This window comes from Populus nigra, chromosome 11 (genome assembly GCF_951802175.1).
Source record: "Populus nigra chromosome 11, ddPopNigr1.1, whole genome shotgun sequence".
NCBI classification, from domain to species: domain Eukaryota; kingdom Viridiplantae; phylum Streptophyta; class Magnoliopsida; order Malpighiales; family Salicaceae; genus Populus; species Populus nigra.
In genome coordinates, this window is record NC_084862.1 from 8,015,397 (window position 1) to 8,043,035 (window position 27,639).

The window sequence follows — 27,639 nt, forward strand, 5'->3', positions numbered from 1 at the left end:
TTATCCTCAATTTTAGGTTTTTTATCCTTATATTAAAAGTGAATAATATATTTCTCTTGCCAAAAATAAATTTTAAATTTTTTTGAAATATAAACTAAAATGCTTTGAAATTTTACAAACTTGTTGTAAAATCTATGCATTGTCATCTTTTAAAACATGCCAAAATATTTTAGATTTTTTTTAAAATGATCAAATAATTTTAAGGATTTTTGGCCATATACAAAAAATAATATATATATATTTATATTTTATTGTCTTTTAGGCTTTGTTTGGAAAATCCATTTTACTTTGTAATAGAACTGTCAAAACATGTTTAAGAAAGTGTTTGTCAAATACACTCTTAAACCAAAAACTCTTAAGCAAAAAGATTGCAAGGTAAACAAGGTCTTAACTTTTAACTCGACAAAGTTGACTTGAAATCTTTGGTTTGACTATAAATCGAATCAAAGACCCTGGTTTAACCAACAAACAAACCAAAAACAAAATCGAAGCAAAAAACAGATTAAACAAAAAAAATATAAAAACTCAAAAATTCTTGAACAAAACAGATCAAACCCCAAAAAAATAAAAAAACATGAAGAACATTCATCCTAAACCCAACAACGTGGATTCCAATCAGACCTAATACCATCAAAACAAAGGCACAAACATGTTATAAATCATGAAATGATCAATAATCTAATATCCATTCACTTTGATTATCAAAGAATCAACATGATTTTGTCAAAATAGGTTTCGATTCAAAACCAAAATTCTAGGATTAAAACTCTCAAAAACTTGATATTGATGCAAATAAACCCTAAATTATTTACTATTCAAGTTGTCTGAATGGTTTAGAGCAAAGAATTGAACCAAAATTGATCCAAATCATTGGGATAAGGCATTGTTTTTCCCAAGAACATGAAGAACATTGCCTTAAAAACCCAGAAAAAACCCTAACAATACCCAACTTTGTCAAACCTCAGAAGTTGGCATTTTTTTACCTTTAAAATATGATTTCTTCATTCTAACAAGTCATACTATCATAATAAAACGTGTTTGAAAAAAAAAACTAACAAATAACATCAAAATCATGTAAGAGGTTCTAAATTTCAAAACTGTCAACTTAAACCATCCTATATATTTATGCAATTTAGATTCAAATTATTTTTCTAAACCTTCAATAAGACCTAACAGAAACCTACAAACCAATAAAATGCATCATAACAATAACCATAACTTTGCTGCTATATTTGGTAGATTTCAAAATCACTCCATTTCATCAAAACTCATCCAATAAACATCACCGAAGTATTTAAGAACATCAACAAATAACTTAGAACAAGATTTAAACAATAAAAACAACATTTTCACATATTAATAGATACAAAAACCACAATCAATGTGATAAAAAAAATGCTTTGAAACATCATTAAACATGGATGAACAAGCTAGATACGTGCCTTATTAACATCATCTACTAGACTACATGAAGGTTTTATAGCTTCCAAGCTCTAACAATGGTTACTGTCATTTCTTTTTCAAGGTTGCTACTTTCTCTTAAAGTTGAGGAAATATGGTGTTAGGCTCTTGAACCTTCACATTTAGGGTTCCTTTTTCAATATTATTCTGTCTTCTTTCTCCCCTAACCCTGATTTTCCAGGGGTATTTATAGGGTTTCAAGCTAAGATTTTTATGGATATAATCAAAGATGGATCCTTATTCATCAAAGCTTGGCCCTTTGGTCAAAATTGAAGAGTTTTGGGTATGTTTTACAGCTGTGAGCTCTGTACCTATGTTGGTTTTACAATGATGATTTCACAACTTGGTTTTGGAGATTTTGGTGCTTTTCCCAAACTTGAAGACCAAGAAGCTTATTTCTGGTATTTTGATATTAAAAGAAACGTGACCAACATTTGATAAGAACACACTAAGAAGACTTGAAGTATGAACAAACAAAAACAGATTACTGGTTTTACAAAATGGATATCACAGTCATCGATGACTAAGTTACCCACTTTCAAAGTCTTGTCGGAGCAATTGCAACGTCATCGTCATTGAAGACCACTTGAAGTTGGTAGATGGGGAGCACATCTTTTGTTTGGATCTAACTTTGCTCGATTTAGAGGTCTGTAGCGTCACATTCATTTGCTTGAAGGTGCCAACTCGATCATCTCAGAATCTGCCAATGTATTGATGACTGATCAGGGACAAGATGTTGTTGAGATCATTAAAGAAAATGGAATGTAAACGTTTGATATGAGTAGTTCATCTTTATAGAGGGGGTGATTCTCAGTTATATGGTGGTGGTTACAACCCTTAAGGTGGTCAGAGATGCTATATTCATTCGCTTGAAGATGCCTACTTGATCAGTCAAAACTGTAAAAAAAAAGATGAACAGTAGTTGAACGACGCGTCATTCAATCCCTTCATTAAATCTGAGTGATATGTCGTCTAGGTTAAACCCTAAAAATTAGGGTTTTAAATTTGGGATTTGAAAAACTTCAATTTAGTCCTTGTTTTTCTAATTTCTTTTAATTGTACATGTAATTACCTCATAACTTTTAATTGCATGCAATTTTATCCCTGCCAAACACAATTATCTACCCCAAAGTTCAGCATCTTTTTCATCTTGGTCCATAATTTCTGATTTGTGCATTTTAATCCTCAATTGACCATCAAACTTTCAGTTTTATTTAATTAGACCCCTGATTTCACTCATTGCTACCCCTAAAATTATGTACTACTTACAGATTGATCTTTGGTCTTCGAAATTTACAATTAGGTCCTTAATTGGCTTTAAAATTTTAATATTTATGCAATTAAGCCTCTAAGTTGACCAAATTAACTCTTTAAAATTGCAATTCGACCTCTAGACTTTAATTTCTTCTAATTGAAGTCTAAATTGACTTTAAAAAATAAATTTTTCTTGTAATTAAGCCTTTAATAAATTCAATTTAAACCTTGAAAATTCTAATTAAGTCCTTAAACATCCAATTTTAAATTTTCCTCTCCAATTGAACTTTTCTTGCCAATAGGGCCTTTATAAGTCAAAAATATGTTGTCAAGTGTTCTCAACTTTGGGTATTTCGATCCTTGTCAACTAGTCTTTAGCAATTTTCTGTTTTTCATATGCTTCCTACTAATGTATATATATTGTTTTATTTTTTTGTATTTTGTATATTTTGTATATATTTATGTAGGGTCCTCAAATGGGTAACAACAGATGCCCCCTCTATACAATATTTACAGAGTAAAGACTTACCAAGTGCTTTGTGTTTGTAAGTTTATAAAGACAAACAAATTGTTCTTCAAACCTAATCTTATCAAAACTTTAACTCGGTTGACCTAAAACTCTATCTCTGCGACAATTCCTTTAAACCAAAATTATGATTCAACTGTTTCCATTGAGGAAATGAATTATATCATTTTGGTAACTTGTGTTTTAAGCTTTGTTGACCTGAAAGCATGCATCTCAATGATTCCCTTCAACTAGAATCTTGGTTTTACACTTTGATTAACTAGAACCAAAATCTCTGTCTTCAGATCGATTAATCTGAAATCTCAATTTGGCGATTCCCTTCAACCAGAACCAAAATCTTTATCTTATAGCTCGGTTAACTTAAAATTCTAATATGATGATTCCCTTTAACCAGAACCAAAATCTTTATCTATAGCTCGGTTAACATGAAATTCTAATTTGGTGATTTTCTTTAACTAGAACCAAGATTTACGTCTATAGCTTGGCTAAACTGAAATCTCATTACAACAATCCCCTTTAACCAAAACCAAAATCTTTATCTTTAGCTCGGTTAACTTGATATCCTAATCTGGCAATTTGCTTTAACCAAAACCAAAATCTTTATCTATAACTCGATTAACCTAAAATCTTAATCTAGCGATCCCTTTTAATTAGAACACAAATCTTTATCTTCTACTAGGATAATCATATTCTCATAACTATTTTCTTGTGCAACTCTTTTTTGGCAGAGTCTTTTCATCTCAATGACTCATGTTTTCAGCCAATTGACCTGAAATCCTGAATCTCAACGATTCCTTTCAACTAGAACCTTTATAAGGTGTTTTAACTATTTTTATTGAATCCAAACATTATGATTGCAAGTTGAAAATTAAGATCCATGATTACGGGGTTCCCAAAACTCAGATTTCTTGATGATAAGGTTTTTCTTATTTTTCCTAATGATAGGGTTTGAACTTTCATTTCCTGAGAATCTTCTATTTTTATTTCCTTGATAGAAATTAAACAACATTGACTCGTGAGTTTGCTTCTAGTTTGGTAAAAAATGTATCTTATCAACATTTTTTTTTTCTCGGTTGACCTGAAATCCTACATCTCAGCAATTCCCTTTAACTAAAACTATCCAAAGGCATCTTAAGTATTTTGATTAAATTTGGAACATTTGGATTACAAGGTTGGCATCTGATACTTCTCGATTGTGGGGTTTGAAAATTTTGACATTCCTCGATGCCAAAGAATATAGAAATTCCTAATGACAAGGTTTTTTTCCTCCTTTCTTAATTGCAGGGTTAAAACTAAGATTCCTTACTATCATAATTCAATAATTATTTTTGTCAACTCTAATTTCATTATGTGTTTTTCCTATAAAATTTAAAAAACATTTATGCAATGCTTAGGGGTTAGATGACATGCATGCATCTTTACCTGGTTTGAAATATATGCCCTCTCCTTTTCAATGCTTCATCGTCATAGGGTGCCTTTGCTTGCTATCCAAAGCCTTTTTAATCCTCTGATTCACCAACTCATACCATATGCCAATCCTTTGCTCGTATGTAAATGTCCAATCTAGGTTGTGCATGATGATTACTGCTCTCATTGTTTATCAAGCTTAACTATAACTCTAATTGTGGTATTGCTTACTTTATCATACATGAGTTTTTAATAATTCATCCAACTTCTTGGATTACTTCAAAAATTACCATCTGATTAGTTGTGTACATTCCACCAACAATTGTCAAAAGGTTTTCTAGTGTCAACCTCATCTTAGATTATCAATGAGTCGTATAGTTGCCGTCAGTTGAACCATACTCTTTAAGCATATGTTATCATTAACCACCATGGAATTGTTAAGTCATTTAGATGTGCAGTAAAGGCTCATTATTGTATGCTTAGTGTTCTTCATAATAAACTGCTCTCAGCTTGTCTAATCATATCATAAAAAGAAATGTTTTTTCATTATCAATGATGTTCCCTTTATCACTCACATTCATGTAGTGAAAGGCACCTTAAATCGGCGGGCTTAAAATCATATTGTCCTTAATCAATCTAGATAGCATGCATGATACGATCCGGGCAATAAAAAAATAGTAAGATTCGGATTCTGATGTAAAATGCATAACTGTCTAGTTTCATGGAAACAATCATAATTCTCAATACGATTGTTGGATTGGATTGAAATTTTATGTGCAGTCTCCTAACATGCTTTCTTACCTTGGTTTAAAATTTCAGGTCAATCGAAGTTCAGGAAGGCATTACAATACTAGTCAACAAAGGCTGTATGAATTTTATTATTTACTTTCTTTTGACTTGTAGACTTCCTATCTGGCTAGGATTATTTTCCTACAAGAATGTGACAACTTGTTTTGAGAATCTCCTAGTTCTACAAGGATCTTTAATGGGCTACAATATAGTTTCCAAGTGTGGCAAAGATTCATAAATGTTTCAGAATCCTTTTCTTACAAGGATTCCTTATTCATCCTAGCTATAACAAGGAAAGAAGACTTTTAGAATTAACTCTACCTTTAGATCAGATTTCCTAGTCTATTTAAAACTTTTTAAGGGTGACAAATTTGATTCTAGCATATTTAGGATTGTAATTTTCAAATTTTTATTATTTTTATTATTTTCTTTTTAGTCTTTGAGTTATTATTACTTATTTGGGTCAATTGTAAGTGGACCTCATATAAGTCCACTTAATGAGGGTTCATTAGGGTTTATTTAAGTTTAGAGTTAGTATAAATAAAGTCATAACCAAATATGTAAGTTAGACAATTTAGATTAATAGAACTTTTTGTTTGCCGCACTTTATGTGTGTGTGTGTGTTGGTGAGATACTCTCCCTTCCTTGGTTTTATAAAGAACTGAAAAACAGCTTATTGAAGAACAATTGACTTCTTGGCGTCATCCTTATACTTCTCGTTTGCAAATCAATATTTGTTGGGGGGAGGTTTTCGTTTTCAATAGTATGGGTGCCTAGGTATAAGTTATATTTGTGTCACACTCCTATCAAACCTGATTTACTTGGCTTTTCAGGAATTGATGTCTTTGTGTGTGGGTTACGTGACCACATGATCACGAGGTTCACATCATTTGGTATCAGAGCCTGACTCAATTAATCAGATTATATCCTTTTATTTCTTGTATTTTTTATCTTCCGCGTCAATTTTCTTTTTGTCGTCTTTGTTTCGGGTCTGATCTTGTTTCAAATCATTTTCGGTCAGATTGTCTTCTTCCTACGTTATTCTTGATTGGTTGCATTGAATTGAGTCTTTTGGAATTAAAAGAAAGGTGTCATTAATGTCTTTCTGTCCAGAATTTCCTTTTTAAAGTAAAAAAAAAGAACAAAAAAAAAGCGTTATTTAGGACAAAAGGGTTTGTTTCGCTTCTGTTTTGCGTCCACTTATCAAACCATATTATAATTGTGCCAAAATTGATATTCTGGTTATTTAGGTGAAATTGCACAATATATCAATTTTCAACTCATTTGGACATCGTTTGGTTTAAGTTCCAAATTCAGGTTCTAAATGGGTTGATTTGCGTCAGTTTCACGTCCATATATCAAATCAATTCAGAATTAAATCAAAATTTATATTCTGGTTTTTTCATATGAATTCACTCTAAATATCAAAATTTAGACCATTTGAAAGTCGTTTGGTTTAGGGTCCCTTTTTTGGTCTAAAAGGGTTTGTTAAGTTCATCAATTGAAAGTCCATGTAATTAAGGGTCAGTTTTCAGTCTCTAGTGTCTTCTTACTCTCTTTACTGTCATTAGCTTTCGTTTTAAGTTCTGATATAAAATAAAATAAAATGCAAAAGGAGTATTACAATAAGGATTTCATGTATTCTAACGAGGGTATTATGGCAAAAGAAGAGGATTCAAAAGGAAAGGTGGTATCAAATGGAGAGAAATAAGGAGATTAGTGTTCTAAAAAAAGAAACCAAGAGTCTATGTCGTATTCTAAGGGAGATGCAGCAAGAACTTGATGTGTTAACAACATTAGTTGATGCCCATCAAGCTTTATAAAGAGAGGAGCAAAAATGTCACAATGATAATAAACGAAAGAGAAGGGTGCTACCTTCATTCAAAGTTGTTGGCGACGATTGCTGGCAAGAAAAGAACTCCAAGGGCTTCAAAAAAAGGCTAAAACCTTATCCCTTATCTCGGTTAATGATTCGAGGATGAATCATCTTGAAAAGAGAGGAAATGATACGATCCAGGCAAAAAAAAAAAAAACAATCAAATTCGGATTCTGACGTAAAATGTACAACTGTCTAGTTTCATGGAAATAATCAAAATTTTCAATCCGACTGTTGGATCGGATTGAAACTTTATGTGTAGTATCTTAACATGCTATGCTTTCCTACCTTGGGTTAAAATTTCAGGTCAATCGAAGTTCATGAAGGTATTGCAATACTAGTCAATAGAGGCTGTATGAATTTTGTTATTTACTTCCTTTTGACTTGTGGACTTCCTATTTGGCTAGGATTCTTTTTCTACAAGGATGTGACAACTTGTTTTGGGAATCTTCTAGTTTTACAAGGATCTTTAATGGGCTGCAATAAAGTTTCCAAGTGTGGCAAGGATTCATAAATGTTTCAGAATCATTTTCTTACATGGATTCCTTATTCATCCTAGCTACAATAAGGAAATAAGATTTTAGAATTAATTCTACCTTTAGATCAGATTTCCTACTCTATTTGGAACTTCTTAAGGGTGACAAATCTTATTCTAGTATATTTAGGATAATAATTTTTGGAGTTTTATTATTTTTATTATTTTCTTCTTAGTTTTTAGGTTATTATTACTTATTTGGATTAATTGTAAGTAGGCTTCATATAAGTCCACCCAAGGGAGGGTCTATTAGAGTTTATTTAAGTCTAGAGTTGATATAAATAAAAACATAACCAAATATGTAAGTTAGACAATTCAGATTAATAAAACTTCTTATTTGTCGTACTTTGTGTGTGCGTGTTGATGATATACTCTCCCTTCCTTGGTCTTATAAAGAACTGAAAAACAACTTATTAAAGAACAATTGATTTCTTGGCGTCATCCTTATACTTCTCATTCTCGAATCAATATTCATTGGGTGGGGGTTTTCGTTTCTAATAGTGTTGGTGCCTAGGTACAAGTTATCTTTGTGTCACACTCCTATCAAACCTGATTTACTTGGCTTTCCGGGAATTGATGTCTTTGCGCGTGGATTGCGTGACCACGTGATCATGAGGTTCACATCAATGCATCCTTTCAACATTTATCCAAATGCATCCATGTGATAACATCTTTTAAAATTCATAACCATTTATCAAAAAGGTAAACCAAACATTTTAGACATAAAGATTCCCATTAAGTGCAACGTTACTCTCAACTGCTGCTGAAGTTCATTGAGTAAATCACAGACTTCTTAGGCAACATCTCCCTTAGCTGAACTAGTTGTGTTCATTATTTTGCCTATCATCAAAAGGCATATGTCATTGCTAGACGTTAATCATAGCTTTGTTGAATCCCACTAAATCATCATTTGATTATGTGTTTCTTTGCCCCCAATTGATCTAAATATTGTTTGTTTTCCATTGCATTATCCATGGCTGCCCAACTTTTCAAGGACAATTAAGAAGTGTCAATGTTATTTTTGTATAGGACTTTGCAAACTCGGTTGATGACTTTTTGTTTGAAAATTGCTTTCTTATTTTTTAATCAACTTTATGAATTTTAAGGGTCATATCTATTCAAAACTAATTGTTGTAAAGAAATCAGAGAGATATAAATTTTGAAAATTAAGCTTATTTGCTTAAAGATCTAACACACATTATTCATACATGCAGTTCTTTAATTATTTTGTATTTTAAAAACAGAAATTGACTCGATGTAAGATGAAAGCATTTGTTTGGCTTTTTTATGGTTTCTTGTGTCAATTTTCATCTCTTATTTTTGGTATGTCATTTGATGGTATGTGACGAGATAACTTTCTATGGATTTCAATGGCAAAAGGCTCGAGTCAAGACTCGAGGCTTTATAAAAAAAGATTTTCTATTTTGAGCACCTATTTTATCAGCAAGCATAATAATCAGTAACTTAGTTTGTGAAGCCACAACCTTTATGAAAAAGCTTTTCATGTTTTGATAGTGTCACTTATTGGTTCAAATCACTTACTTGAATAAAAAAAGCTTTTAAAAGCATCTAATACAGGATATGACTCATGACTATGAAAAAAAGGAAATTCATAGGCTCAAAAGTTGTTTGAGGGTTTCAAAGACCTAAGATCACCATCAACTATTCACTTCAATCTCTTTCTTTTGTTGTCTTTGTAAAAGAAATTACATTTAACCATGGTATACATTTCACCAATAAGTTTTGTTTTCTAAAATTGGACAAAAAAACTCCATTTTTCTTAATCATAATCAATCAATGATATATAATCATGCCTCACCTTTTCTAAGAAATATTCCTTAATCAAAATCAAACAATGACATATAATAATGCATCACCTCTTAATAAGAGTTTTCATCAATAAAAAACTTTTAGTGTTGTCAATCAAAGTCAAATATTGGAATATAACCATGCAGCTCTTTTCAACTTCAACTCATTCGATCAATGGTTCTAGATGCTCCATTCTTATCAATCATTGGCATATAATCATGTCATTCCTTTCATTGTCAATCTCAAACTTAAAGAGAATATTGTCCATCATTTATTTCATGATACTCCTTTATCTTTTTACTGTCTCCCATTTTAAATCAAAGGAAATGTTAAGGTTCATTACCAATCATTAGCCTCATCAATTTTATTTTCACTTAAATGATCAATATTCTCTTAACAAAGATTATAAAGCAACTCCAACTTTTTCTTTGATGGACAACCAATCTAATCATTTGGAGACACCAAAGGTTTTATCAAAGATATCAAAAGACATGTTCATAGTTCAATATCTTCTTCTTCTTCTTCTTTTCTCTTTTCTTATTATTTTTTCTTTTTTTATTATTGTCCCATCATCAACTTTTGGCATTTTGTTGTGCCTTTCCTCAATTAAGATATCTCTTGCCCCTCTTAGACTTGATAGACATTTTCATACCTGTAACCTTGATTTGCCTTTAATTATAGGGAATTTCTACTTTTGGTTTTCCTACCATCTTTCTCAAAGTTATATATTCTTATGATTCATCTTTATTTTTTTTAAAAAAATAAATATAGATGAAATTTATTTTTAAAAATAAAAATATTTATTTTTGTATAATATTTCTAATATGTGTAGTATTGTATAATATTTTTTCAATCAATTTTATACATGTATGTTTCTATTATAATTTGATTTAATAAAAAAATTATTTTAATAAAGAAATTCATTAAACTTAATCTGGTATATGATCTATGCCACGAGATTAAATATCTTAATTTATATTTGTCTATCAAATTTTCTAGTTTTGTTTTTAGTTGTCGTTAATGATTTTTTTTTATATAGATGGTTCTCGATTTATTTAATTAAATGAATACATAAGTTTTTTTTTTATTTATATTAAATATTTTTTTATATAAAAAACACTAATTAAAAAAAAATAACCTGCAATAAAACGCGAGTAAAATAATTAATAATTATTATAACTTGAACCTTATTTCACTAAAGAAAATTACCCGCTATACAAACATCATGCTAAGACTAGTTAATTATTATTATCAAGACAACTAAAAACGTTAGACGGTAATTGGTTTAAGTGTTTATATGAACAAAGGACAACTTGATATATTATTTATTTCAAGCGTTTAGTTAATGAACTTGTGTTGTAACTCATTGGTTGAAGCATTCAGGCTTAAATCGAGATAATGGGTTTGAATTCTAATGGAAGCAATTAAATGCTTTTAAGTCATATTGTTTTTCAAAAAAGAAAAGGGTAAATGACATTATAAAAAGAAATAAAAATAAAAATAAAGTTTTTTTTTAACACGCTTAAGGATTTTTTATTGATTATTTGAGTTTTTTCGCCTCCCTTGTTTTTTTGAGCTTTTGAGTTTTTCTTTCCATTTCTACCTTTTTTTTTTAATATGAATTTTTTATATGTTTATTTTTTAATTTTATTTTTTAAAATATATTTTTTTATTTAATTTTATTCTTTAGTATTTTGTTAATATTTTTGCATCCATCCAATGAACAAAGTCATGTGAAGTTTATAAACTATTTAATTTAAACTTGGGCTAAAAAAATAGTTATGCCAAGATATTTTAAATTTAATCTGTTATATTAAATTTAATAATAATACTAAAATATTTTTTGTCAATTTAAATATTATTTTCATATGTTCAATTGTTTTTAATGAAAACCGCAGCGAAAACATGCTCAATAAACTAAATAGAAGCTGGTCAAAATGAGGAAAAATCAACTTGGTTTGGATTTTATTTATTTATTATGATTTGGATAAATAGAATTTATTTATTATGATTTGGATAAATAGAAATTTGCAACACGCGGCGCACGTGATTCATTGGGAAGGCAAGGCACGGCACGGCACGGCACAAACAGCAACATGAACCTCACAATTTAGGAAAAGAGCCCAGCAATCTGCTAACGATATTACTAGACTTTGGCTCCTCCTTCAAATTACTTGCCCTAAAAAAAAAATAAAAAAATGAAGTGCAGTTGCAGCAATTTTAAAAGCGTTTCATCATCTTCATCTTCTACGTCTTCTCTGCTCCTTCCACCTTCACCCTCCTCTTCTGGTCTTCCTCACTCTCTCTTTTCCCACTCTAAGCTCAAACTTCCGGTTTCTCCTCTTAACTCTTCCTCTCGTTTCTTTTTGAGTTTACAGTATATATTATAACTAACTCGTGCCCTTGTTGTCTTCTCTTTATTATCTGCAGAAATTAAAGGCAAATCATCGTTTGGTGATCAAGAATGCTTGTGGGTTCGATAATAATGATGGGCTTCCCGTTTCTCCTAAAAAGCTCTTCATGCAAGAGGTACCTCTATTTTTTCTTTTTCTTTTTTTTTTTAAATTTTAAAAAGGGTAAATTTTCCTTTCATCTTTTGCTTTGTGTAATAGGCAATTGGAGCTGAATATGGAGAAGGTTTTGAGACATTTAGACAGGATGGGCTTTTAAAGGTTGATGTGGTAAGCTATATTTTTCTTACAATAATTCACTTTAATTTATCTCTTAATCTTTGTTAGAATTTATATTATAGTTTCTGAAGCAAAAAGATCATAGGTTATTGCTTAATGATATTTACTTGTTTATGGTATTGGGAATAGGATTTTTTGAATGATAAACTGCAAGAAGGTTTCCTTCATCGGGTACGCTATGCCATGAAACCAGATGAAGCCTATGGTCTTGTTTTTTCTTGGGACAATGTTGTGGTAATTTCCTTTAACCATTTCCCTATGTGCTAAAAGCAAAGCTAAATGTTATCTTTGGTTATGCTTAGGTTTTTTATTTGGTCACATTGGGGGATGAATCTCCTGAAAAATGTCCTGAGCTCTAACGACTAATATCACACTTAAGCATTTGAGGTCCGTGTTTTTTCTTCTTCCCCTCTACCTTGCACAAAAAGTGAGTTGTGATAACAGTTTGTTAACTGTTATTTAAAAAATTACTACAGCGATTTGTTAGTTCATTGTGCTGTGCTCATCAGCACTATCTCATTTTTTTATTTGCTTAATTAGCTGCTCTGCAGCAAAGAGTTTATAAGATTGGTATCACAAATATAGGAGGATATTTCTAAAATGCCAAGAGTAGTCTGTATGTGATTAAATAAGAGACTTGTGTGGCCTTAGTCTTCTGAGGAGAATTCAGCACCTGCATGAATAAGATCTCAGTGCTCTCAGGGATCAAAGGAAACCGATATTAATTTGTATTTTGAAATAAAAGAACTTGGGCTTCATGCTGATTCAAATGCGGGTACTTTGGAAAGAGAGAAAGGGGAAGAGAGGGGTGGGGGAGTGAAGGGGGCGAAGGATGGGATTCATTTCCCATTATAATTGTGTGCTTGTGTGTTTCAGGCTGATACTCGATCAATAAAGTTGAATGTGTGGAAGCAGCTTGCAATTGAAGAAGGTATGAAGTAATATAAACCCTTTTAGTTAAACATTTATTTCCCTCAACTTCCTGATTGTAAATACTTCTAACGCTCACTCTGTGGTTCATGTGTTGATTTTGTGGTCAACATTTAGGCTAAAATATAAGCGGAGGAAATGAAAGAATCAGCGTGCTAGTATCCATCATTTCTAAAATCAGACAATTGCTCATTTGCAGTACTGGAAACTGTTTTTTAATGGTCTTTATCCCCAAGTTAATTTCAAACTTTGAATCAGCTGCATTTTGTTTTATCCTCATTATAAACAAACTGGTTCAAGTGGAACATCTCTTTAGGTTGTGTCTAGATCTCAAATTGATTTTTATCTGGATGCAATATTGGTTTTACCTAATTGAAAATGGATACCAAGCCAGAAATTTATGTGACATTTTTTGTAATGCATGTGCTATCATTATGATTCTTGTGCAGGAAAGGAAATTCCTGAAGATGAGCTTGCTCAAAGACTGATGCTATATGCAGATGCGGATCACATACTGCACAAGGTTTTAGAACTTTTCACTTGAGGATTTGGTTGCTATTATGAATATATAATGTATAAAAGATTAGTTTTTATATTGGATTAGAGATATTTCTCCATTATCAGATGGTTTGATGCAATGAATTCCTTTATGCCCTTGCTGATTGCCTTGAAAAGGCTTTGGAAATACAGGCTTTCAGCAAGGTGGCATTACAAAAGTACTTATTATTATTATTTTAGCTGTGAAAATTCTGCATTCTGAGAATGAAGAATAGAGGAGAAAGAAAAAACAGTTCTACTGACAGGATAAGGTTTTGGTCTTTCATCTAATTACATCAGTTTGCCAAAACTTTCAGAGCAAGTTCGTTCCCAGATTTGAAAAAAAAAGTAGTGGGGTTTTTTATTGACCATAAGTCTTCAACCATTTAATTAATTTTTGTGGTAATATGAAGCAGTTCTCACTCAAGTTCCTTTTAGAGAAGTGGGCCTAAGCATTCAGATGGTTAGAGAGGGAAATTTTAAACTTCACCCATTAAGAGAGTAGTGGTGCTTTTTGCAAATGATTTATTTAATATGAAAGATGTGTGCCTGAATTGGTCTCAGAATAAGGTGCATCGAAGGGTCACATTTGTGTGGACGCACAAGGTTTTGGGGGTTCCTAAGTTTTACAATTTCAGCTCTCCCTGTTTACAATGTTAGAAATGCATATATTTTGAGTTTCAAATTAATTGAATTGAAGAAAAGAAGTAATGGTTTGGAGTTGACCTAGGCAATATGGTGACTTATAACTGATGTATGATCATGGAGTTTTTATTCTGTTTTATGAAATGATCCCTGAAGCATAGCTTCCTTGAATCTATGGCATGATGCTCCAATACATTTAATCTTCTTGGGCTGTTTCTCTTGTTCCACTGATACACTTCTTTTATTTTCATATTAACCATCATTCATATACCTTGTATTAGTTGCTTGATATGTCCTATAACTTTCAGGGATTGCTCTGGGAGACAGCAGAAAGTGAAGTGGTTAGATTGAAGTTACGACTATCCCAGTTGTATCATGCTAATCTACTTGGGGTGAGTGTCCTAGTCTTTACATGGTTGCACAGCCTGTCTCTTGAACTCCAAAATTCACCTGCATATCAATGTTTTCACCCAGCTTAGAGAACCCACTGAGGGGCTGGAAGAATGGCTGGATGCAGTAAGTAGAGTTCATATACCCTGTGCTGTTGTTTCATGTCTTGATCGAATAAACATGGTAGGTGCCCTGGAGCGTATGGGTCTCAAAAAGTATTTCCAGGTATGTAATTTACTTTGAGTTTGCGCAACATTTTGAACAGATAACCTGCTAGATATCACAGACAAGCTGTATTATTGAGGACATTGCAGCTCCTAAGCACCAAGGGCTCTTGGAATTTGGAGCTCAAGTGCTAAGTGATAGACAAAATTGTTACTGGAGCCATGCTCACTTTTCAAAATAACAAATTATAGTGGACTTCTCACATTTCAAATAGTATACGGGATACTTTTTATAATTTCTTTAGTAATTTGCATTATCAACTAATGATACAAGCTAATGAAGATTACATGTTACATCAGTCACCTGATACGATGGCCTTATAGTATTATTAAATAAAACTGGATGAGAAGTAATTTTCTATGTTTATGTTTTCAATATCAACCAACTTCCCGTGGGTAATTATCTTTTTTGGGTGTTCAGGCTATTGTGTCTGAGGAAGACGGCATGGAGTCAATAGCGCATAGATTCCTTTCTGCAGCTATGAAGGTATGGTCTAGAACTCACTCTAAAGTTGCTTGATAATATTTCCTCAGAGTAAGAGTTCTTGCCTTTTGATCTTCCAATGAACTCACTCTAAAGTTGCTCTGTAATATTTCCTTAGAATTAGATAGCTAAAGGCATGCCATCTGATCTGCATCATGCATTAAGCAATGGGCTGCTTATACATGTCTAATTTTAAATTCCGATAAGCTTGAAATTATGGTTTTGAAAATATTTGGGTACAACAAACGTTCTACAAAGAGAAAGCATTCAAGGATAGCAGGTGAAATTACAAGTGCAGTAATGACATAAATATATGTGCTTTACTTTATGCTCTCATTTTTCTTGGAATGTTCATTTCATTTGTAGTGCAACAAAGATATAAATGACACTCTTCTTGGTTGGTCATCTTGTTTTCTTTTCTTTATTATCTTCTTTTAGGAGAATTTCGTTGGCTATCTTATTTGGGTTTATGGTCGTTGAATGCTAATCTACAAACAAATTACAAATAAAAATATTTCAACTAATTCATAAAAAAATTGTCTGTTTGTGCTGTCATTTTTATGTGACTAGTGGCAATTTTAGGTAAATATACGTAATTGATGTATTTCACTTCATAAATTTAAATAAATATAATTTAAATTGAAAAGGATAGCAATAATTTGTCAATATTAATCTTTATTGTATGTTGTAGACTGTACTATGAGAGCCATAATATTTGGTCACTAATCTGTAATTCGCCCCTGCAACATTAGTTGTCAGGCTCTGCCATCATGGAAAACAAAATGTCACAGATGAGCAGTTGGACTTTAGAACAAAAGAATCAAGTTGGGCAGAAGATTAGTGCATGCCTTGTATAAAAATGCATCTCATACCCATGTTCACTTCTTTTCTTTTTAATTGCAGCTTGAGTTTCATTTTTCTCTCTTGACTTTCTTGCATAAATTCCTTGCAGCTGGACCGCAAACCATCCAAGTGTGTGGTGTTTGAAGATGACCCCAGGGGCATAGCTGCTGCTCATAACTGTACTATGATGGCTGTAGGATTAATTGGTGCACATCCTGCGTGCGTACTTAAACATTAACCTATGGAATTTTTAGATGACCTAAACTGAGTAGTTAGATTGGTAGTTTTTTTTTTATCAACTAAGCAATTGATTGATTTCTAATGGTTTCAATTTTTCATCCGTACTCAAAGAATGATTTGTCTTGAAGATTCTACTTTCACCAACTCAAACTTTGTTGTTGATCCAAACTGCATCTCCAAAAGTGCTGCTACCGACAGTCATTTCAATTCCTTATGATCTGTTTTATTGACCAAAAACACGTGATTTATTTTCTGAAGTGGACTTGGAATTATTACAGAAATTAATGCATTTTGATGTTCTTGGCATGCATTTGTAATTTGAATACAGGTTGATTTGATTTATATTTTGGTTGAAAAGCATTTATAATAACTCTACCCCCTTTACTCAGATACTTGTTATTGTCGAAACATGCAGGTATGATCTGGTGCAGGCTGATCTTGCTGTTGCAAGCTTCAACGAACTTTCAGTGATCAATCTCCGGAGACTATTTGCTAACAAGGGCTCTACTTTTATGGACCGGCAAAAGGAGATTGTAGAGAAATCTCCTCCGAAGAGAAAGCTATCAGTCGACACCATATACTAAATTCATTTCCATCTTGCCCCTCCTTTTCCCAATCCCCCTTTGTGATTTAGCATCATAGCATTTATAATCTTAATTGATACTAGTTTTTCCCTTCTCCAGTTAGAAAATATGCTGTTTAACATCTTTTTACATGGTTGTACAGTGAGTAGATATGCAATTCTTATCTCATATGATCAAAAGCTTATTAGATTTTTTTAGGGGCTAAAATATGTTCAGACGTGCATTCTATTAAATTTCTTGTAAAAAGTAAAAAGACACTATCTTTTCAGCTGGACATGTTCTTCTCGTCGCACAAAAAATTGTTAAATTTTTTCAAAACCTAACGAAGTGATTCTTTAAAATTCTTAGTGAGTTTTGAAAAATGTTTGTAGTCGTTGGTTATGTTGTTTTCAACAAAAAATTGATTACTAATTTAAATATATGTTTTCAAAAATTTGAAAAGATTAATATTAGTCATCAAGTAATTGTAAATATTATTCTAATAGAACTTTAATCTTATTTTAAAAGAATGAAATAATTAAATATTGTTGTAATTATCTGTTTAAAGATAATTTTATTTTAAAATATATATATAAAAAACTAAGGTTGAAGCAAATGAAATTCATGTGGACGAGGGGAGTTGAGGGCCTTGAGGTCCGAGCTTGCAACCCTATTATTTTAGAAAACAGTGAATAACATGTTTGCTAAAGTTTACAAACGTATTGTTTGTATAGCTTTTACATAGGTTAATGATATGTTGTTTATTGAAAAATTAAGGTTAAAGTTTTTGTTCTTTCAAGATCTAAAATTTAACTTGTATTCATCTAAAAATATCTAAAAAATAGGTTAGAAACTTCAATTACCTCATTTCAAACCTAAATTATCCTTTAAAAAAACTAAAATTAAAAATCAAACTAAATAAAATAATATTTATGAATCACGATTTGTTTTTCTTTTTTATCACGGTTAAAGGACAAAGACACTTTCATTAAACTCTCCTCTTCAAGACTCACTCATGGACACTAAAATGAGTGTTTTTTTTTATGACTAAAACATGAGAAAAATAAAGTTTTAGTGCTGAAATGTAAACATCTAAAACCAAAGATGCATAAATTATAAATTTTGGGAATCAAATTGAATGTTTTTAACATCCAGGGGATGGGGATGTGAGGAAAATAAAATTTTAGGACCAAAACAAAAACAAACTACATGAACTAAAAATGTAAAAATTAAAAACTTTAGGGATCAAATTAAAGACTATATTGAACGTTTGCAAAAACTTCAAAGACAAATTGAACTTGTTTTTAACATACAAGGGTTGAAATGCAAGAAAAATAAAATTTTAGAACTGAAACATAAACACCTAAAAATACATGGATGAAAATTATAAAATTCAAAAAATTTAGAGACTAAACTAATTTTTAAAATTTTTTAGATTAAACATAACTTTTTAAAGATTGTATAAGAGAACATAGCTGTTTTAGTGTATAATAGCAATGCTAAAACAAACACCTCGATCTTTTAGGTCATAATATTAGCCAATTGACTCACGCTTTATTATGAGTCAAATCATATTTTTATTTAATGCAAGAAAAAATATGCAGGCGTTCCTAACATGTTTTACAACATAAAAAATTCTTAATTGGGAAATGAAAATTTCATAAAATAAATAAAGAATCATATACACAAAAAAAAAAAGAAGTTTGACAATGAATCCTGGAAAGCCGAAATATATCTGATAGAAGTGTGGCATAATGGAAACATGTCTCAAGACACCATCACTATTTGAATAAAAACCTTCACCCTATGAATACCAATTCATGAACGAGAAGTATAAGGAAGATACCACGAAGTCAGTTAATCTTAAATAAGTCAATTTAGTTTGTTAGAGAACTAAAGAATCTCTCTCACACAAGTTGAATAAATTCAGCATAAATAGTATTATCAATTTTGAATGTTTTGTCATTACAAAGAGTATTTATACTCTTGAAAATAAAAACTCTAATGGATCCATCTTTGTGGGCTAAATTGACCCACTTACAAACTAACCCAAAACCTATGATAATAAACTCGAAAGTATGAACCCAAACAAACATTAACCCATAGCTGAAATCTAATTAGTAATTAAGCTCAAACAAGCCTTGAACCTTAGCTAATTAATCAAACCCAAAGGCGTAAATTAAGAATGAAAAACTAAATGTTAAAGATTCTCTCTAACATGCCATAACTTAAAAAGATCTAAAATAAATAAAAAACAACTAAAAATAAAGTATTTATAGAGTCTTTAGCTGCCATACATATCCTAGGAAAGAGAGGATTCCAATTTTTCAATAAATCCATGCCACATTAGGAATCCTTGTAGCCTAATCCCATGCAGAATTTTAGGGCTTAAATAAGCCTCACTTAATCTTTCTTTGCTGTAAAAATCTAACCCATTACAGGTCTAGATTGATTGGGCCGAAAATAGTTAAGAAAAAACACTTTATCGATGAATCTACCAAAATAATAACAATAAATTCTACTAATTTAAATAATATGTTATCGAACTCCGATTGACTTGTAAGCTTACCACAATATATTTACATGTTTCTAGTATCTCTATAAAATTTCAGCTCGATTCGATATATATTTTGAGAGATATGTCTAATCTCGTAAAACTGGTTAGTATGCATTTTAAGGCAAAATTCGGGTCTAACTTGGTTTGTATCATCTCCTCCCTCTTTAAAAGGATTCATCCTCGAATATGTAACATAAAGATCATCCCCTAGAGAAAACAAATCAATATCAATTTAAAAAATAACATCATCATCATTAAAGCTTGGAAGAATTTTGTTAGCAAAGAAGGTCTCCTTGATATACAAGCTCTCCTTTTTAACGATCTTCCCTTTTTTCAATTTCAATTGCTCATCATATATTAGCTTAAGTGTCAAAGGTACAAGAGTTATAGGCCTTCCATCCATCATAAAGCTATACATATTTGTCATAAACTCTTCTACCTAGTTTTGAAGCTCCTTTGTTTTTGAAATACATCATCAAACTTCTGCAACAAAGAAACACAAACACTAGGAATAAAAAGGTCAAGTTTGTTAGTATTAAAATAAACTTCCTTGTAAACAAGTAGGATTATCAATTGTTTTGAATAACATAAAGATTTAATCTCACCCTTTCTAGCATAAAAACTATGTTGTTTCTATAGTTTTTCAACACAATTCACACTTCGCTCACTTACTTTTTTCACTCCTTAAGTCTTATCTCTACTCTCGGCCAGATTTGGATTTGTTTTAGAAGTGGCCAAATGGTTTAGGATTTTGGCTAAATAGTTTTGGGTAGTAGGAGGAGTTTTAGGTTATGGCTGAATTTGATGGTCTTCTCTCACTTTGTTCCTCACTTTGATTTTCTTTACCTATGTCATTTGTTCTCTTTTTAACTTTATTTTATCATCATACACCCGTGGGTATAAAAGATACATGAGTGATGTCTTTACTATATTTTATAATAGTATATCTATTTCTAATCACATCATGTGTTGCTTTCCTGTCAAACTGTCATGGTCTCCCTAACAACATGTGATTTGCATGAATTGTAACCACATCACACAAAACTTCATCAACACTTTCCTAAAGGATTATATTCATTGAAGCCAGTCGCATGAGTAGGGCTAGGATTGAGGTTCCTAGAAAGACATGTTTGATGCATATTTTACACATAGGATTCAACCATAAGAGTGGAACTCTAAATGGTTACTACAAGTCGGCCATAAGGAATGGGGGCTTGATATTAATTTTCTTCTACCAACCATAAATATAGGGGTAGTTTTTTAATACTAGTAAGCCATATGAGAGGAGACTAGGAAGATATTAAGTAAACATCTTTGACATAGATATGGATTGACAGGGATTACTTGCTGATTATGTTATACATCTAAAAGGTGATAAAAAAAAAAGATTTTAGAGTGAAGACCTTGATGTTTGGGGCTACGTATTGGTGTTAATATAAGAAACACTAATATGGGCCATGCCTTATAAAAAAGGTCAACCAAAAGATTGGGGACTTTATGTTTTATGATGAACCCTAGAGTAATGTGGATAACTCATCTTTTAAATGCGAGAAAGAATGTGTTAAGGTGCTATGTTACTACCAATAATTGGTAGAAAGAATGTGTTGATTTTTTTAATTGCACCCCTAATTTACTCTAAACTTTTGATTTAATGCAATTTTGCCCCTATTGAATTTTAAAATCAGCCACTAATTTCAATGCCCTTTTCAGTTTAGTCTTTAGTCTTGGATTTATGCAATTTAACTCCTAATTGACCATTAAACTTTCAATTTCTTTCATTTCACCCTTGGTTTCAATCAATTGAGCCCCTATAGTTTGATGCTTTTTGCATATTTGTTCTTGGCTATGAAATTTGTCAATTTGACTTTTAATTGACCCCAAAACTCTAATTTTCTTGTGATTTTACCCCTAATTTCTATTAATTGACTTGGCAAAAATTAAATTTGGTCTCTTAAAATTCTAATCTTCTCAATTAAGACCAAATTGGGCTTCTAAACTTAATTTTTCACTAATTAAGCCCCTTATAAAATTAATTTTACCCATTTAAAGTATAATTAAGTCCTTGCACTTAATTAAATCTTTTAATTGGACCCAAATTAATTCCTAAACATAGTTAAACCTTCAATTTGGCACATGATTAAATGAAATTAGCCTATTAAAAATCTAATTATGTCCTTGGACTTAATTTTTATGCAGATTCATCCAATAATTATTTAATTTGACATTGAATCTGCATTATATCTTTAGTCTTGGGTATAATTGGGGTACAATTACGTGTCGAATTTCATCCAAAATTACAACTTGATTTTCCTATATGTTTGAAATCCTTCTCGGTCTACTTTCTCCATATTGCCAATCTTTATTTATTTATTTATTTTGTTGGTTTTTTATTTTGGAAGAAAAAACAGAGGTGAATTTGGAGAATAACCTAGAAATGGGTTGTGATAGTTGCCCCTCTCTTTACAATGCTTACGGTAGAAAGTGTCTTAAGAGACTTTAGATAGTAAGTTTCGTAAAGAAAAAAAGAATAAGAGATAAGGGACTCACCATATCAAGAAATAATGAATCCTGCTGAAAGTATTTGAAATAAGAGTTGGAAAGCTCACTCAGAGGAAAAACTAGAAGATTTTTCTTTTAAAGTGGTAAAGTTGTACCACACAACCTGCCTATTGGTGAAATTCAAAGAGTTTTGAAATGATTGAATTGTCATAGGTGATTTACCCATGGAAAGATGAAAAAGAGTTTTCAAGGTGGTCTCATTGTAATAGATGACATATTCAGGTGAAAAATACAGAGATTTTTCAAAGTGGTGAAAAATACAAAAGTTTTTTTTCAAAGTAGTCTGTAATGGGTGACTTGCCCAAGTGAAAAACACAACAATTTTTTAAAGAGGTTTCATTGTAATGGGTGATCTGCCTAAATGGAAAAATACAAATTTTTTTCAGAAATGGTCTCTTTGTAATGGAGACCTACCCAGGTGAAAAATACAAAGATTTTTCAGAAATGGTCTTATTGTTATAGATGACCTGCCCAAGTGAAAAATACAAAGATTTTTCAGAAGTGGTATTATTGTAATGGGTGACCTACCTAGGTGAAAAATGCAGAGATTTTAAAGGGACGACATGATAGGCTCGAAGACGCATTATTAAGGAGATGAGAGCTCAAAGAAGCACTCAAAAGGAAAAGAGATAGGGCATGAAGGGGGACGAGAGCTCAAAGGCGCACTTGAAATGATGTAGGTTTAGAAAATGCACTACCCGAGAGATAAGGGCTCATAGGCTCTCTCGAAAGAAGATAGGGTTAGAAAATGTACTACCTAAGAGATGAGGGTTCAAAGGCGCACTTGGATTAGAAAATGCACTACTTGAGGTATGAATGATGTGTCCCGCAGTGTTAGTATGGTACTCATAGGTGAGATTTGGCTTGTACCAATTGGGGTAAGGTGGCTATAGAGGCGCGAGTGGTTCTGGAGCTACATGTCTAAACCTTATTTATTCTTTATTCCTATTTAGTTTAAGAAAATGTTTTCTTTTAAGGTGTTTTTATTTTTCCAATTAAGTTTAGGAAATAATAAATTAAACTTGATAATTTTATTTTTCATATTTAATTTAGAAATCCTTATAATAACTCCATAATTATTTAGGAGGATTTTTTCACTCTTCAAGATAGACTTAAGACTAGTATAAATAGAGTTGTTTAGTTTATATTTCATCAAGCTATTTAAAAGAGAAATACTCAATAATATAATTTTGAATTAGGGTTTTTATATAGAGACTCTATTCAACAGAATTTTGTATTGCTTGTATTTGTTATCTTTCTTAAATTGTTTTTATCTAGATCACTTTTTATTTATTAACTTTAAATTTTTTATATTTTATTAAATGGGGTTAATTGTTTTAAAATTTCTATGATCTTCACCAAACGTGAAATTATAAACTTTTGAGTGGGTTATCATCATATTTTGAAAATAGGTCAAATTAAAAAAATATTGGTGAGAAAATATGATATATTTGGTAAAACAAACACATAATCTTATAAAGGAAATTAAAAATTTAAAGATTCAATTAGAAGGTTTTATAACTTTGGACTGCTATATCCCCTAAAGCATTCCTAATTCTACCCTTGATGTTCACACTTACAATGATTATATGGAGGGAACTTATTTTTTATTTATTTATTAAGTGATTTTAATTTGCAAAATATCTTCATTAATCATTAATAAATATAATTTAACTGGGAGAATACTTTGTTAATATATATGTCATGTACCCAATCAGTTAGTGAAACGTGACATTGACTTCGTTTATGTAAACATATTAAATTATTAGTAAAAGTTTATTTATCTTTAATATTCATCAAATATTTTATTAATGAATTTAGAGTAAAAATAAAGTTCTCGGGGTAAAAATGATCTGCAAAGAAAATTATAAAGTTGGTATAATTATGAAATTTCTATTGCATCAAAGTATTATTTCTAAATGTTACTAGTTAATGCTTTATTAAGATTGAATATTAATTTAGAGTCATTGAGATTAATACAAATTACATTTTTTTTCCTTTATGAAAAGAAGTAGTTATTCTCATAAGTCGAGGTATGAGGTATACATAGAAATAATATGTAGGTGCTTGTCAGATAAAATGTACACTGAACTGACTAACATGAGAATTCTATATGGAGAGATCACATGTGTATATGGAAAGACTCACATGATGATTGTGTAAGCGATTATTAGACTCAACCATTAAGTTGTCATATATAGAAAAAATAATATTTTGATTATGCTATACGTTGTCCCGATCAAGGTAACAAACAAGCATATATTAGGTATAATAGGAACTACATGAAGATATTTAAGTAATTAAGAGAGAGTTCATCACCCTAGGTGAATTAAAGAAAATGTTTCATCTGTTCTCAAATAGTATTGATTGTAAATCTTTGTGTAAGGTGGAATGAGATTTGAAAAGAGTTTCAAATTTTATTCAAATAATCAATGATGATGGTGTCAAAATCAAATATGATTTAGCAGTGTAGACATATTTCATGCTATATGTCTAAATTCAAACATTATTGATGAATGAATAATAATTACATTAAGAAACTAGTCACTGACAAGTTAATTCAAACCACTTATGACTTTTCTAATATTTGAGAGATCATAACAAATTATTAGACATTGTACTTGATCTTTAAATATAAATAAATCAATTGTTGAATGGATAATAAATTAATTTGTTTAATTTATTTAATCCTATTTTATTTAAGATCGTAATTTATATTTGGCCCAACTTGTTAGAGAACCAAATGGGTTACACACATAAGAATCATAAGTTAAAAATTAAAATGAGAAGATTAATCAAGTATGACATTATTGTAAATATGTTTTAGAAATTGATGGCTAAAATATAATTTATATAAGGAATTATAATTTTAGACCTAGAAAAGTTAAGTAGGGACTTAATTAAATAAATTTATAAAATTATCACACATATCATTTAGGAGAAAAGTTGATATTTTGTTGTTTATAGGGTTTTTATGTTTCCCTATAAATAGAGTATTATGACTCTTATTTGAAGCATAGTAAACAACAATACAAAACACCTGAAAAACACAAAAGAAAAGAGCTATCACTCAAAAATAGGAGATTTTTTATTGGTGGTTCATGTGGATTACCATTAGAAACCAAACACTTAAGCGACTTGTGATTTGCAAAAACCCAACCTTGAAACAATTATTTGAAGACAAAAAGAATATATGATGTTTAATTGATTTTCTTATAAAACATAAGCAACTCTATATTTATCTAATACGATCCTTAAAACTCCTGAAGAATTTATTGTTTCCACGACATATATTTATTATGAGAAACCCAACATACTTTCCCATTATGAAAAGTCCATTTATAATGATTATAAATATACATATTCTCACCTTAAAATTTGGACTATTTTATGCTTGCCTAAATCAAAATCTAAAAATTTTCAACTAAAAATTTAATTCTTGATATAATTTTGGAGTTTAGGATGTTTAAGAAATTATTTTCATGGTGATTGTATGGAAATTAGATGTGTGAGTGGCTGTTGGGGCTAGATGTTTGAAAAGTGCATAATTTTATGATAAAAAATAATTTCAATACTTGTTATTTGAAAAAGAAATAGTTTTGTCCATGTTCTATAAATTTACAATTACATCCCTAATTTTTTGCTTTCTTAAGCCTTTTGTTTTTAGTTTCTAGGCTATCATTTGACTTTCAAGGTCAAGTGTACGAGGATCTATGATGCAATCAGACTTGTAGAAACTAAAATGTATGAGCATTCAATTAAAGATCTGACACTACTAGATGAGGATCTGAACCAAGCAAACTATATGGATTAATAAGACAAATCTAGACCCAAGAGGAGGTCTGGTTACGCTAATCTAAGCTAGCTTCTTAAAATTAAGATAACAGGAGATCCAATTATTTGATCGGGCTCAAATTTTTTTCAAGTGATTCTACAGGCAGTTTTCCTGTAGGAGCATTATGTTGCTTATTGGATCATTGGATATTCTAGAATCAGGTCCAGAAGTTGTTGTTTAGGCTAATTTTGTTATTTCCCGGGATTTTTTAGATTTATTATTTTTATTTTGGATTCTAATTTTATTTTTCTTAATGTTTTTGAACTCTAGGTTGTTTTCTAGTATACATCGGTTTTCTTAGCCCATTTAAAGGTTTTCTAAACTTTTTGAAGTTGTAGCCACCATGCATTTCAATTTCAAAAATTAAAATTGTGAATTTGAGTTCACATCTGCAATTTTTTTACTCATTAAAATTACCGTGTTTTCTGTATTATTGTTATCCTATTAGCTTCTATCTGTATCAACCTAACTTAGATTATTTGTTATTTTCATCTTTTTGGTTTGTTTTCATTGAATTTGTGCATAATTTTAGTACTAATGATTTTAAAATTCAATTTTTTATGTTAAATTAATCAAAATTACTATCATGATAACTTTTATGACCTGTATTCTTAAAATCATTGTATTAAATATTAAATCGCTCAAATGTAGAATATAAATTAACCTGCTAAAACAACAACACACAAAATGCTATCATAGTCATGTAACAATCAAAGTTTTCTAATATCAATATTTTATAATTAATAATAGATCAATTTATTATACATAGTTACAAGGTATTTACACTGATTAGACTATTCAGGGTTAAATGATTTATTTAATTCTAAAAATTTCATGTAATAAATTGAAAAGTATAAATATTTAAACTCTAATTAAATCTAATTGCAAAAATATTAATAGTTTTACTCCAAGTTGTCAATTCTCTTTGAAAACTTAGATGTTTATGGCATTAATTTTTTAAAATACATTATTGTTATTAATATCATCATTCATTTCAACTTTTTCTTTTCTATCACCACCACAATCAACTTTATTAGTTATACTACTATCATTATTAATAAAATTATTACTCATTTTAAAACAAAACAATATAAATTTCTTTCTGATTTCTTATTATTATTCTAAATACAATATTACAATTAAAACATTATTTTAATTCTTTAATTTTTTTTTCATTTCAATACTCATTTCTATTTGGACCTTTCATTTTTTTTTCCTAACGAAATAATATCTTAGGACTTTTGTCTTCATTGCTCTTGTTTTTTTCTATATAACCAAAGAATATGAATATTATAATTTATTTATTTATTATTTAAAAATGGAATAAAAAAAGAATAAATAATATTTTTTATTTTTTAAAATTTATTTTTTAATAATATTAACATAATAAAATAGTCTAAAAATATTTAAAAATTTAATTTAAAATAAAAAATCAAAACTTTTTAAACACATAAATAAAGACAACCTATGTGAGGTGGGCCGAGA

At 30.3% G+C, this 27,639-nt stretch overlaps 1 protein-coding gene across 1 annotated transcript; it reads left to right on the forward strand.

Annotated features, from left to right (window-relative positions):
- Positions 1–11,760: 11,760 nt before the first annotated feature.
- On the forward strand, positions 11,761–17,392 carry LOC133667903 (5-amino-6-(5-phospho-D-ribitylamino)uracil phosphatase, chloroplastic). Its single transcript, XM_062087616.1, has 11 exons — positions 11,761–11,990; positions 12,088–12,186; positions 12,270–12,338; positions 12,477–12,581; positions 13,224–13,278; positions 13,727–13,800; positions 14,768–14,851; positions 14,934–15,074; positions 15,495–15,560; positions 16,510–16,619; positions 17,056–17,392. Exons 1-11 carry the CDS (start codon positions 11,856–11,858, stop codon positions 17,222–17,224), a joined length of 1,107 nt encoding a protein of 368 aa, XP_061943600.1. The 5' UTR covers positions 11,761–11,855; the 3' UTR covers positions 17,225–17,392.
- The last annotated feature ends 10,247 nt before the right edge of the window (positions 17,393–27,639 follow it).